At 39.6% G+C, this 12,082-nt stretch overlaps 2 protein-coding genes and 1 non-coding gene across 5 annotated transcripts; all 3 read right to left on the reverse strand.

Annotated features, from left to right (window-relative positions):
* Positions 1 to 495: 495 nt before the first annotated feature.
* LOC137739176 (uncharacterized) lies at positions 496 to 5,152 on the reverse strand. 2 transcript variants are annotated; one of them, XM_068478711.2, is made up of 10 exons: positions 4,451 to 5,152; positions 4,212 to 4,352; positions 3,706 to 3,894; positions 2,521 to 2,658; positions 2,310 to 2,431; positions 2,050 to 2,182; positions 1,788 to 1,917; positions 1,580 to 1,659; positions 1,340 to 1,474; positions 496 to 1,129 (listed from the first exon to the last, which is right to left on the reverse strand). In XM_068478711.2, the coding sequence occupies exons 1-10, from the start codon at positions 4,946 to 4,948 to the stop codon at positions 893 to 895; spliced, it is 1,803 nt and encodes a 600-aa protein (XP_068334812.1). In that variant the 5' UTR covers positions 4,949 to 5,152; the 3' UTR covers positions 496 to 892. The 2 variants fall into 2 exon arrangements, with proteins under 2 accessions (XP_068334812.1, XP_088555956.1); XM_088699830.1 differs by having other exon boundaries at positions 3,706 to 3,897; positions 4,451 to 5,050.
* A 3,516-nt stretch (positions 5,153 to 8,668) lies between these two features.
* Positions 8,669 to 11,377, reverse strand: LOC137740866 (uncharacterized). Of its 2 annotated transcripts, none has more exons than XM_068480670.2 (2): positions 10,308 to 11,377; positions 8,669 to 10,080 (listed from the first exon to the last, which is right to left on the reverse strand). In XM_068480670.2, exon 1 carries the CDS (start codon positions 11,292 to 11,294, stop codon positions 10,314 to 10,316), a length of 981 nt encoding a protein of 326 aa, XP_068336771.2. In that variant the 5' UTR covers positions 11,295 to 11,377; the 3' UTR covers positions 8,669 to 10,080; positions 10,308 to 10,313. The 2 variants fall into 2 exon arrangements, with proteins under 2 accessions (XP_068336771.2, XP_088555845.1); XM_088699719.1 differs by having other exon boundaries at positions 8,669 to 10,083.
* LOC137741231 (small nucleolar RNA Z266) lies at positions 8,895 to 8,995 on the reverse strand. The gene has a single exon (XR_011069259.2). It is a non-coding gene; the product is annotated as a small nucleolar RNA Z266 (small nucleolar RNA).
* Positions 11,378 to 12,082: the final 705 nt, after the last annotated feature.

Consider the following 12,082-nt stretch of genomic DNA (forward strand, 5'->3'; position numbering starts at 1 on the left):
ACATATATGCCATGGTTCCTTATGTTGACATGATACAAATATCTAAATTTGATATTTTTAGATACTTTTTCAGACCTATTGCCTCCAAATAGAACATTACTAAGAAATGCACTACAAAACATTAGATCGAGATCAAGGGACTTAAGAAATACACAAAAAAAAACAGTAGGTCGGGATCGAGGGACTTGGAAGTGTGCGTTAGGATGATGAACTTTGGCTAACTGTGTTGGTAATGCACTGTAAAAGTGAGAGGGAGGGACTTGTAGTCCATCAGTAGTGTCATTTTAATGCATTTTTAACTATCAAGGTATTTTTGCCCAGTCCAGGGTAGTTGACTGTACCAAACACTAGACAAAAGGACTCCCATCTTGTCCACTTCAATCCTCGCCTATTCCAAATACAAAGTCCAAACCGATCCCGGCCACCAAACGAGGCCCAAAGGATTCTCCGTCTCTCATTTCAAACATGCTAATATGAAATCTGAACACAACGAGAAAACGAACTGCACTTTTCATTCAAGCACTTATTCCACCATTCATTTCCACCTTCTTATGACCATTTTGCATGTGCACATTTTAACACGCTATTATTCTATGACACAAAATAAATAAAGAAAACCCGAAAAACACACGCCACCATATAGTTTTAGTCCATTTGAAAGGAAAAACGACTCACTTGACAGAGTATGACTCTGGAAACCAGATGCGTCAAACACCTTGTGAAACGGAAAACCCAGATTTCGGCTACGCTGTGCTGCTGCTTGTACTTCTAATTCTACCGAAACCTGCTACAAGTCGGTCGAACGCTCAACTTAACTCATCCTCTGCCTATACTGTTATGGGCCAGACTTAATCAAACCCGGTATGCTGTAAGTAATGGTGAGTTCCTCCATTCAGAGAGTTGGGGGTAAGTTAAACATAGCTACAAATTTCTTAAGGTCCCCAGGTTGTATGTTTTGGGACATGACTGCAGCACCCACAGCGAGGGCAACAGAAACAAGTACCATGCTCTTCATGCATACATGGCCTTGCGACAATCGTCCCAAAATCTGTTTGCAGTATTTGTCTGCATCCTTCAACAGTGAATGGCGGGCAGCATCAGCTCCCCCCGCTGCCAATGCTTTATCATTCTACATCCAAAACAGAAAACAAGTTCATAAGAACAGGTTCAGGATAACACTACTTAATATAAGGCAAATGGAATCATAAGACTGGGTTCATCACTTCAAATTATTGTTTTCCACGCACCTCATGAACTTTATAAAGAAAGAAGTATAAAAAAATTATACTCTCATAGTGGTCTTGGCAGACTTGTCATTTAGATAGCTGAATATAATTACCTTCTCCCTGAAACTCTTTAAAGTTTCCCTCAAGGGGTCAAGAGAAGCATGTTTAACAGATTGCTCCTTCCACTCGTCAGATAGCTTTTTCAGGAGAACAACACTTGCATCGAGATTGTCCAGATAAAGTATGTCCTGTTCCAATATTCATAGCAATGCAGCAAATTGATGATTTATAAATCTTCGTACAATGCCTTCAAGAAAAATATGAAGTAAGAGAACAATGATCACAATTCATACCCATTGCCTGTAACATTCAGGGTTTTGCGTCAAACACCAAATAAATAAGCCGCTTGCTTCCTTAGACAGATCAGGTATGCCTGCAAAGTGCTCTATGCATCAAGCTCCGAAAGAGAAAATGCCAAATTCATACTCTTTTCACTTGGAAAGACAATTTCAAAGGGGAAATACTTGTAAACAGAAATAAGTTTTTTTGTTCTTTGCTTACCCTCATTAACAGCTTTAACTGAATTCTTTAATATCTGCTGTGTGACTTGCTTCATTGTCTTGCTTCTGGGGGAACCAGCAAGGGCGATCTCTTTCAAAGTTGGATAAACAGCTTCAAACCTCTCAGTTGCCTTAGCAAAACCAAAATGTTCCACATATTATTTCTTTGGCTGAGGGGGGTAAGACGGGTTGGGGGTCCTGCTTGATTAGCATGTTTAAAAGGAAAATTTTGCATCATGCAAAGGCTTCTTAAAGAGGCCCACCTTAACTCGGGCAGAAGGTGTCGGAAAAGAGACTCTCATCAAGAGATCAAGGGCTGATGGTGGCACTATGTGCTCCCCCTTTCTGACAGCACCATTTAATAGAATAGGACGGGCTTTCGGAGAAGACAAAATTCTGACATCATACGAAAAAGGAACAGAATTAGTCATGGTAGATGGGTCTATGTAACAGGGAAGCCAGACATGCGGACATGTGCAAGATGAAGAAGGTAGAACTCATGATAATCTAAATGGCGTCATACCTTTCCACAGACTGCAAAATTAAGTCCCTACACAGTGGATTACTACTTGACTTGCTACTCAATATAGGCAAGAGAAATTGTACCCATGAGTACAACCCAACAACCAGATCTCCTTGAGAAGCCTGCATAATAAATGTTTTCCCTAGTAAAAAATCCATATTTTAGAAAAGAATGAACCATGGTCTTAAGAAGTTTAAATACAATGCCTTACCTGTGCAACCAACCAAACTGTGATTGGAAGCTTATCTTGGCCTTCATATTTCGGACTTCCCCTCATCACAGGAACTAAACTAATCAGTACTTCAGGTCTTCGTCGCAATACCATTGCTAAAACCACAAATATGGCAACCTGCAGCTCCAAGGTTACATCAAATAACTCACTTGGTTTAAGCACATAATCTAAACTGTTATGGTAAAGAGAATGCTGACCAATTTAATGGAAGGAAAAAAACAAAAGGCAAGGATGTGGAAAGGCTTGTTACTTTAGAAGTTATTTAACTGTTTCGTACATAACTCAGTAATCAATAGTTTTGGACTGGAACCCCCAAATTCCGATGCTATTTTAAAACACTGTTGTCTTACTATTGCTGTTTAAAGCTTAGGGTAGCCAAATCCAATATCACATAAAACAATTTCAACACTGAAAGATGAGCCAGCCTTCAAACATTTTAGAGCAAAGAAAGAATCACATCAAATGCATAACTGTTAAAGACGCAAAATTCTTTTCCAAAAGGCAAAGCATAAGCTATCTCTAAGGGTAATGAACTGCCAAATGATTAAAAAAATCAACATCTCAAGCATCTCCCGGATGGTATACTAGGAAAACATGCTGCCAATCTTGGCATCAGATCACGTATGCAACAAAGTTGAATGAGCCATGGAACTGCTATTATATGATATCTAAAGGTTCATTAATACTAGCATACAGAAGCATCCTCTATAATGCAGCCACTGAAGAAGGAACATATTTGAAAAGGAAGGAAAAAAATGAAGAAAGCAAAGATAAACAATAATTACGGATAGTAGTAGCGAATGCAAATAAAATCATTTTAAGAAACAAGGGGTTATAAAGAGCGAAAACACCACACCATACAATTACATAAAATTCTACAAGATATTTACTTGACATAATATTCCGGTACAGTTTTACAAATGTAGATGCAGTATATCTCTCAAATATACGGATTGAAAAATTTAGAGTAAATCTGATCCTATAGTTCTCAAGGCAAAAGCATGGCCAAAACACTGTTTTTGCTCATATTATTACTCCAATTTCGGAAGAAGATGCAGCATTAGTAGTTAGATAATTTACCTTCTACAATTTGTCACAGATAATGGAATGCACAAAAGAGTTCAGCACTACGTGACACTGATACATGCAACAACTGAAATTTACCTGAGACTTTGAAGGTGCTTGCTGAACCGCCTTTTTGGATCCCTTGGCTACTCCTTGATGAGTTGCAAGGTCAGCAAGAATGCTGTCCAACGACCATAGCACAAACGATCCAAGCGCTTCAGTAGAGCGCTGGCCGATCCATTCAACTGATATCTTGTAAACATCATCAGATACATGCGAAAGGGGGATCTGCTTTGACAATTAACATAATCATATGATATTAGGAGACCCGTTGAAACATATATATAGATTTCACAACTTGAAAGCACAAATAAAGGGGTTTAAAATCAGCATAGTATGATTCGAAACAATCACATTCTATCGAAAACCCGCATGCATGTACAATTAAATACACCGGATAAGCAGATAAACAGGACGAAATGATCCAAAGCTCTTTTCTTTTCCCACAATTCCTAAAGAGTTTGATGCTTTTTTTTCTTCTTTTCATTTTGTTTGATAAAAAGATTCAAAGCTGAATGCAGAAATACGTGTAAGAAAAAACTCACATCAACCAGCTTTGCCACAGAGGATTCCTTGAACGTCTTCAACCACGGAAATTGAGCCGGACTGACCGCCGCAAATGCTCGACCGAAATAATCCGCCAAGCGCATAAGCTGTATGTCCTGCTGCGTCTCATTATACGAAGCCTATCCAACCCAACACCCATAACCAAACATCAGAAAAAAGAATTGAATCCCAAATTTACAGAATTTGACAACAAACAGAAGCGATTAGCATCTCTCACAGTTATATCAGCCAGAAAGGCGCCGAGATCACCGGCGTCCATCTTCGACGCCGCCTCCGCCACCGTCACCTTCGGCTTCTTCGGCTTCTTCTGCTTCACCTTCTTCACCTCGCCGTTTTCGACGGCCGCCCCGGCCACCTCACCATCGCTATCACCCTCATCGTCGTCATCGGAAGTCCGCTTCGATGCGCCGGGTGTGGCATCTCCGGAAACGGCTGCGGCCTGGGCCTCGAGAACTCTCCGACGGCGCTCCTCGGAATGCAGCTCGATCGGCCGGAAAACGTCGGAGGCGGAGGATACGACACCGTTCTGAAGATCGGCGTTGGAGTCCGCCAGACGCGCCTTGGAGGAGGATTTCCGGTTTCGCTTCGAATACGAAACCGTCTGCCACGCGTAAGCGTCACCGTTTTGGGTGAGCTTCCTGCCATATTTCTGTGCCTCCTCCTCCTCTTGTTCTCTGAGAATTGCTTCGATCAGTGCCGATGAACTTTCGTCCATGCTAGCTTATCTTTCTCCGTCTCTCTCTCTCTCTAGAATTCTCTCTCTCTCTCTCTCTCTATCTCTCTCTAGATTTCTGGTTCTTGACTGAGAGAGAGTTAAGAAGTAATGTCGACATGAGAAGGGTGGGCCTTTGAAGGAGAGAGACGAGAAAGGGACTCTGCGTCAAAGGACACGTGGGTTCTACACATTGATTGTGATGACGGATTTGTCCTTATTTCACTCGCCATTTAACGTGAATGCCATTTATGTGTTTCGTCGGTAGACCTGATATTAAGGACCAAAAACAGATTTGTCCTCATTTTTGTTGCTTCATGTTTTCAATTTTTTTTCATCCAAAACTATGAAGACAAGCTGTTTTTAAGTGTTTACCAAACTTCTTTTTGAGCTCAATTTTTTTTATATCTACTTTTTATAAAACCACCTTAGTATTAAACCAGTACTAAGACCTAGTTTGGTATTGAGGTGATTCTGAAAAAAGCTGCTATAAAAAAAAGCTGGGAGCTGTTTTTGTGTTTGGTAAACACTCAGCTTCAGTTTTTTTTCACAGTTTTGCGTGAAAAAAAAGCTAAAAACAAGAAGATACAAAACCCAGCTTTGAAAAATCAGTTTTTTTTCACATCTGTTTTACATAAAAGTTTACCAAACACTCTAATACTGTTTTTTTTTTCTTTTCAAAAGCACTTTTACAAAAAAGTTTACCAAACACTCTGCTGCTTTATTTCACAGCTGCTTATTCTCACAGCACAGCAGAAACAACTTTTTTTCAAAGCACAGTAATACCAAACCAGCCAAGAAAGATAAAACAAAACCTTGAATCTGGTAACACAAAAAAAAATGTCCACATTTTATCAACATTAAATTTAGTTAAAACTAAGAATTATCTGTGTGAACGCTTGCCTTATTTAAAGAAAATAATTGCAACGGATTTATGTGTAGACATTATCGTTTTACTAGTGTTATCCATATACTAATAATTTGGTACAACAATAAACTCCTCACTTAATAATAACTTAATACAATAAACTCAGCATTTTTTTTTGTACGATTTTCGTATAATTCATATAGTAATAACTTAGAGTAAACTTGTTAAATATCTCGTCACAATACAAAGTGTAAACTGTATTGTAATAATTGAGTACAATAGAATGGACCAAATCCTCTAAGGGTCTGTTTGGTGGGTTAGATGAGATTGGACTTTAGGGATAGAATTGGATTGGTATGGACTTTTAAGACATGATTTGTAACTCATGTGTAATGATAGAATTAGATAACTCGATCTATTGTGGATTCGTAAATCATAATACTCAGTTATGTCTATCTCATATTTTGACATAACAAACAACATACTAAACTCAAATCTATTTTAATTGATCACAATCTATCTCATCCAACCCGCTAAACGGGGCCTAAAGACGTTAAGCACAATGCATAATTTGAATGATGGTCATTGTTTGACTTTACTAGGCACTAGCCATAATGTGTAATTAGAAGGTTGGGCACTCATAAATAAACTCAACCAATACCTAGTACCTGCTACAATGAATGCGATAATATGTGATGCATTTTTCAAACCAGCAAGTGGAAAAACAATGTGCAATTTTCAAAAGAGCAATAAACTAACTTGAAATTGCCACCCACCCACGAAGCAATAAGTGCCAAATTATGAATGGAACTACAATGCTAGTGATCTACCAACTTCACCCTTTCGATCCATGGCAACTTCGTAATTAAGTCAATCATTGGGGTCAGAGCAAGATCCCGTGTGAAAATAACGAGGATATCGTTTTCTAATGTGGGATTGTGGGACCCACGCCTCAAAGCCAGGAAGAAGCAACTTTTTTTGACATTTGCAGTTACGCTAATCCCCAAGCGCTCTCCCAAATCCCCAACAGCATCCGCTGTATCTTTTCCCCCTCACTGAAAAAATGACACATTTCATCGTTACATTGATATTGCATGTTAGTAACATAATGATGTATGTGAATTTTTACCTAAGCCCCTTGTTATTGACAGTGTTTGAAATTTATTTGATACAATTAATATTTTTGTGGAAAATATCGAAAAATTAGAAAAAGATATGGAAAGGGATCCATATCAGGAAAATTATTAAATTTTGACTAAAATCGATAGATTTCGTTGATATTTCAAACATATTGGTTAACCATTAATAAACTGCCATATGATATTCCTTAAAGCTTCATTTTACACTTATATGTTTTTGAACAAATTTTTATCATTTGCATCAAAGGCAACTGATATCGATAACAATATATCTATCAATATTTTTATGAATTTGCATATCGATATTTCCATCAATAACAATACTTTAGAGTTTAAACATTGGGTATCGATGATCCTAAATCAAACGGCTGAGAAGTGGTGGGTTCAAAACGTCAAAATCTCAACTTGATGCATGTTATGCTAAAGAAAGCAACGGTGTGGGTGCGTGGGGGTAGGAGTGGGAAAAGCAAATGCTATGAAAAGTTTGTCTTATGGTTTGGCGGTTACAACTATTACAAAGTTTGGCTTGGATTGGATTCCTTTTTCCAATCCGGTATTCGTCGGGCTGCGTCTGCGAGGAGAAGAGAGTATTGTCGGGACACTTGTTCAATATGCAGTTTGAGGGTTTGTGCATGCCAATCAAGTAGCACCACTAAAGCACCATGGACCATTTTCATTTTACCTCAAGTGGGAGGAAGACTCTTATTATAGCTAGACCTCGATGCAAATCTAAACTGTAGCGGTATCCTAAGCTAAATGAATGAAAGTTAAAATACATGACAGTGTATGATTGATTTGAAATATCGTAACAATATCATTTTTCATGTTTGGTATGTTTACATCTAAGTGGAGATCGAAAAAGTTAAATTCATGACAATGCATAATTACTTAAAAGACTGTCACGTCATTTCCAATGTTAGGTAAGTTTATATCCAAGTGGAGACCAAACAAAATAAAAATAAAAAAAATAAAAAAAAAAAGTACCAAACCCGGGCTCAGACAATTTTGAAAGGTTGCTGATTTTTATCTAAGATGCGAGCTTTCTTTTTTTGACATTTTTTTTTATTACAAAAGTCAACCAAGTAGAAAGAATAGAAATTCTCCCCGGCACATTTTTCTTCAAGAGTGACGTCACAAGTGAAAAACAAAAGTGCGGGTGAGCACGGCTCGTAGGAAGAACTCAAAACACCACTTCTGCATGCTCCAATGCACTGTGATGCTCTTTATTGACCTAAAGTAATTTGACAGATAAATAAAGAGATCTTCCATATCGATGGTCTCGTTACATTCACGGTGAAAAAACTGAAACACTAACATGCATGTAGCTTGATTTGAGTGAACCACGTTAAATTGCAATGTCCGGTTTTTAACCTTACATTGTTTGCAATGTCTGGTTTTCTCATCCAAACACAATGTTAGGGTTTTGAACGCAAATACAATACACCATTTGTTTTTGTTTCATTCAAATTAGTGCATGTAGTTTATTGTCAAGGGTTGCTTGCTTGTAGTAGCAAAATGTGAATTCATGACTTACACCCACCTGGTGCTGAAGCAATGCATTGTATTATTTGGTGCATTTGGGGGATTTCCATTTTTTACATTATGGAAGATGGGATGTATTATTTTTATTTTTTTAAACAGACAATATTATCTACACCAAGGGGAAGGGGAGGGCGGAGGGGATGAGCTTAGCCTCACAATGGGCTAGCAATAATGTGATTCAAACCCACATTTGACAATAATCAAATTTGAAACCTCTCAGTTACAAGTGAAAAGGAATACAACTAAACCGTAGTACTAAGTGACAAATCGGGAAGCTACTTAGAAGCAATACACGTACACATACGGAGATGGGAATCATAGGACGGAAGAAAGTAGCCATGCCTCATAATGTGACTCCACACCTATGTTACTGTGGTGTGCCAGCAATCAAAATAATGATGGGAGATAAGTCAGACAAATCCAAATGCCTCAAAAAACTGAGTTCATAAAAAAATGGATTTCTCTTTCACGCATCTAATTCAATCACGACTCTTGCCAAAAACCCCATTTCCAACCTGAAGGGGATTAAAATGTTACCCACCCAAGAGTGAGAGATTTACAAGGAAACAGTTTACCAGTAGGACAGAAGCTCCCCATTGACTCAAACAACCAGAATCAAATAACATGAAAGCTATTTGCCAAAGGGTTTCAAGAAAAACAAGCTCCGAGACCCAGCACAAAACAGAGCAATGCCTCACGAAGAAAACCCAGGTGGGGGAAGAGGAGGGTTCGGAAGGAAAACCCTAAAGAGACCTTTTTTGCTGTTCTGCAGCTATGACTCAAAACGCTTCCATGGGTATAAAGGGAAGGCAACCTTAAGGGCCGCCCTTAAGAACAAACAAAAAAAAAATGCACAATGTAAAAGTTTTCAGAATTTGAATGCAAGTAAAACCTAAGGCTATGTTTGGGTGAGGGATTAGTAAGTCCCAAGCAATTGAGTAGACTACAAAATGTTAGACGAAGGGGATTAGAAAACCCCTCCATGAGCATTGCAAAGGCATGTATGAGGGATTTGCAAATCACTACTTGGAAGGTGTCATTCGCAAATCCCCCTCACTTGCCTTTGTAATGGTCACGGAAGGCATTCCGAATAACCTCACCTTGTGGTTGCACGATTTACATACTGAGAAGGATAAGTTTACTTGTTAAACGGCATAAATCTAACCTTTTAGCCTATCTGATGGGTGTTCTACTGGTTAACCACCTACTAGAATCCTGCTCCATAGATGGAGAGTGTGTGGGTTAAATTGTACTTGTGTCTAAGGTACATCATGTAAGTTCCCAACTACTTAATTCAATATATCAGAAGATTGAATGCGAACAAATAATTCTGGCCGAAGTTCCACCGTTGAGAATTTGGGATAATGCAAATATCAAATCCTATCGATGTGGAGAACTCTCAGTGTAGGACATACCATTGACAAGTACTCTAATATAAAACACCTCCTGTTTATCAAATGTGGTAAAGGGGCGACCCCAAGTCAACAAGGCTCCCCGCTTTGTGAGGGTCGGGGGGTTTGAGCCCGTGACCTTTCGGTCACAAAAGAGCAACCTTTCCGTTGCGCCAAGGCTTGCCCTCGTGATATCTAATGTAATCACGAAAACAAATCAATTAGATGCAATTAACAAAACGAGTAAAAACAGATGAATTAAATGTGGTTATTCAAACCTAAACCTTCTGTTCTCTATGATGATAAGAACGAAATTTACAAACAGCTGAAAGAATAAAGAGAACAATGTATAGCAATTCCACTATCATATGTCAGTTCCCTATACAAAATACATATGTAATTGTAGAAAAACTCATACTCACATATACTCATTGCCACCGATTCGAGTCTTCGAGAACCAACCTCAATCTCTGAGCCAATACATCCAATTCAGCAAGCCGTTGGAGCTGCCACTGCCTCTCGAAGTCCATTGCAGTCTTCCCCTCATTCGAAGAACCCGAACCCGAACCCGAAGCCAAACGAACCGGGTCAGAACAGAGCACACCCTGTTGAACAAGAAGCATCCGAACCTCATTGAGAGACTGATCAAACACATCCAGAACACTCTTCGCCGCCAGCGCAGCAATGGGCCGTGCCAACTCGCTCGTCGTCTTCACCTCATCGCCGCAATCATTTTCGACATCGAGATCATCCGAAACGCTCTGGTTCTTATTCTGATTCTGATTCTCATCCGCCGCCGCCAAATTATCAGACTCTTCGGCATCGCTCTTTTCTCTGTTACCGAACGGGGAAGTGGACCAGCACTCGGGGCTCCAGAGCTTCCCGGAGAGGTCGTACAGGGCGCGATCGTGAGGCGAGAGCTGGGACTCGCCGAGGCCACGAGCGAGGCGGGACGAGACGACTCGGAACTTTTTCCGGAGGCGACGTAGCTTCTCGGAGAGCTGGGATTTGGTGTAGAAGTGAGAGACGGTGGCGGAGAAGCGGGCGTAGAAGAGGGGGAGGTCTTTGGGGAAGGAGAAGCCGCCATGGGAGGCGCAGTCGAGGAGGCCTTGGAGGAAGAGAAGCTCGTCGGGCTCGGTCCAGACTCGGTGGTACTTAAACGGCGGAGTTCTGGCGGTGCTGAGGGTTTGGGCATATGAATCTGGTGGGATTGGGACGAGGACGACGTCGTTGAAGTCACTGAGGAGTTGGGGAGAGAAGAGGTTAGGGTTAGGGTTAATGGGGTCGGGGTTTTTGCGTTTGATGGGGAGCTTGGTAGCGGAGGAGGGTGGAGGGTAGAGGAGTGGGCTGCTGCATTGGGATTGGGAATGGGGAAGAAGGGTAGGGGTAGGGGTAGTGGTGGAGTCCATGGCTAACCTCGGCTCAGGGAATATTTGGGTTTTGGGTGGAAGGTTCAGTCAGTGGCTGACTTGTGGCTTGCTTTTTGTTTGGTTAAATGTTTTAGGATTAAATCTTATTTTTTACAAGTAAATCTATCATTCCAATTAATAATGTTCATTGTTCCTTAATAAATAAGTAACCATTTTTTTTCTTCTAAATAAAATTAATAAACCTTACAAAACACATATTAGATGAATGTACAAGAGAAATGATAACCAGACACTTTTTTAATTTTATTACACATTTCTCTTTATTTCTTATAATTAGATTTGAATCAAACGGAATCAATGAAAAAATTTAGGGTTTAAAGTTTCTCCAAAATCTAATGCAAAACAACACTATGGGACACATGATGATTAATTGAGAACTGGGTACTGATTTCAACACAATCTTTTAACCTTGTGCACCCTCTGATTTCAACACAATCTTTTAACCTTGCGCACCCTCTGTTAATTCTGACAATTAATTTTACTTTAATTGTTGAATTTAACAGCTAAAAAACAAAAAATGTGTGGATAAGAAGGGGTGCATGAAAACCATTTTCCTTTAGAAAAAATAAGTTAGGATAACAAATGGGGCTGTGAAGCTTCATTACTTGATAAACGCTTGAAAGGTTGAAGTCCCATCTGGTTCTCATAGATGTTAATGTGCAGCTCAAGTGGAGAGCACGTTGCATGCCATTTTTTTATTTATTTTTATTTTCATTAGGATAGGATACGGATAGGACTAGCCCCATATCTGTGTGTTTGATAGGATA

The sequence above is a fragment of the Pyrus communis genome, chromosome 9 (assembly GCF_041283825.1).
Source record: "Pyrus communis isolate YQ-2024b chromosome 9, ASM4128382v1, whole genome shotgun sequence".
In the NCBI taxonomy this organism is placed as follows: domain Eukaryota; kingdom Viridiplantae; phylum Streptophyta; class Magnoliopsida; order Rosales; family Rosaceae; genus Pyrus; species Pyrus communis.

Excerpts from the sequence above, each read along its gene's own strand:
- LOC137739176 (XM_088699830.1), bottom strand. The coding sequence starts at position 4,948 with ATGGACGAAAGTTCATCGGCACTGATCGAAGCAATTCTCAGAGAACAA. Across the intron at positions 2,659-3,705 it reads AAGCACCTTCAAAGTCTCAG|GTTGCCATATTTGTGGTTTT; the intron begins GTAAATTTCAGT and ends TTGGAGCTGCAG. Across the intron at positions 1,918-2,049 it reads CACCTTCTGCCCGAGTTAAG|GCAACTGAGAGGTTTGAAGC; the intron begins GTGGGCCTCTTT and ends GGTTTTGCTAAG.
- LOC137740866 (XM_068480670.2), bottom strand. The coding sequence starts at position 11,294 with ATGGACTCCACCACTACCCCTACCCCTACCCTTCTTCCCCATTCCCAA.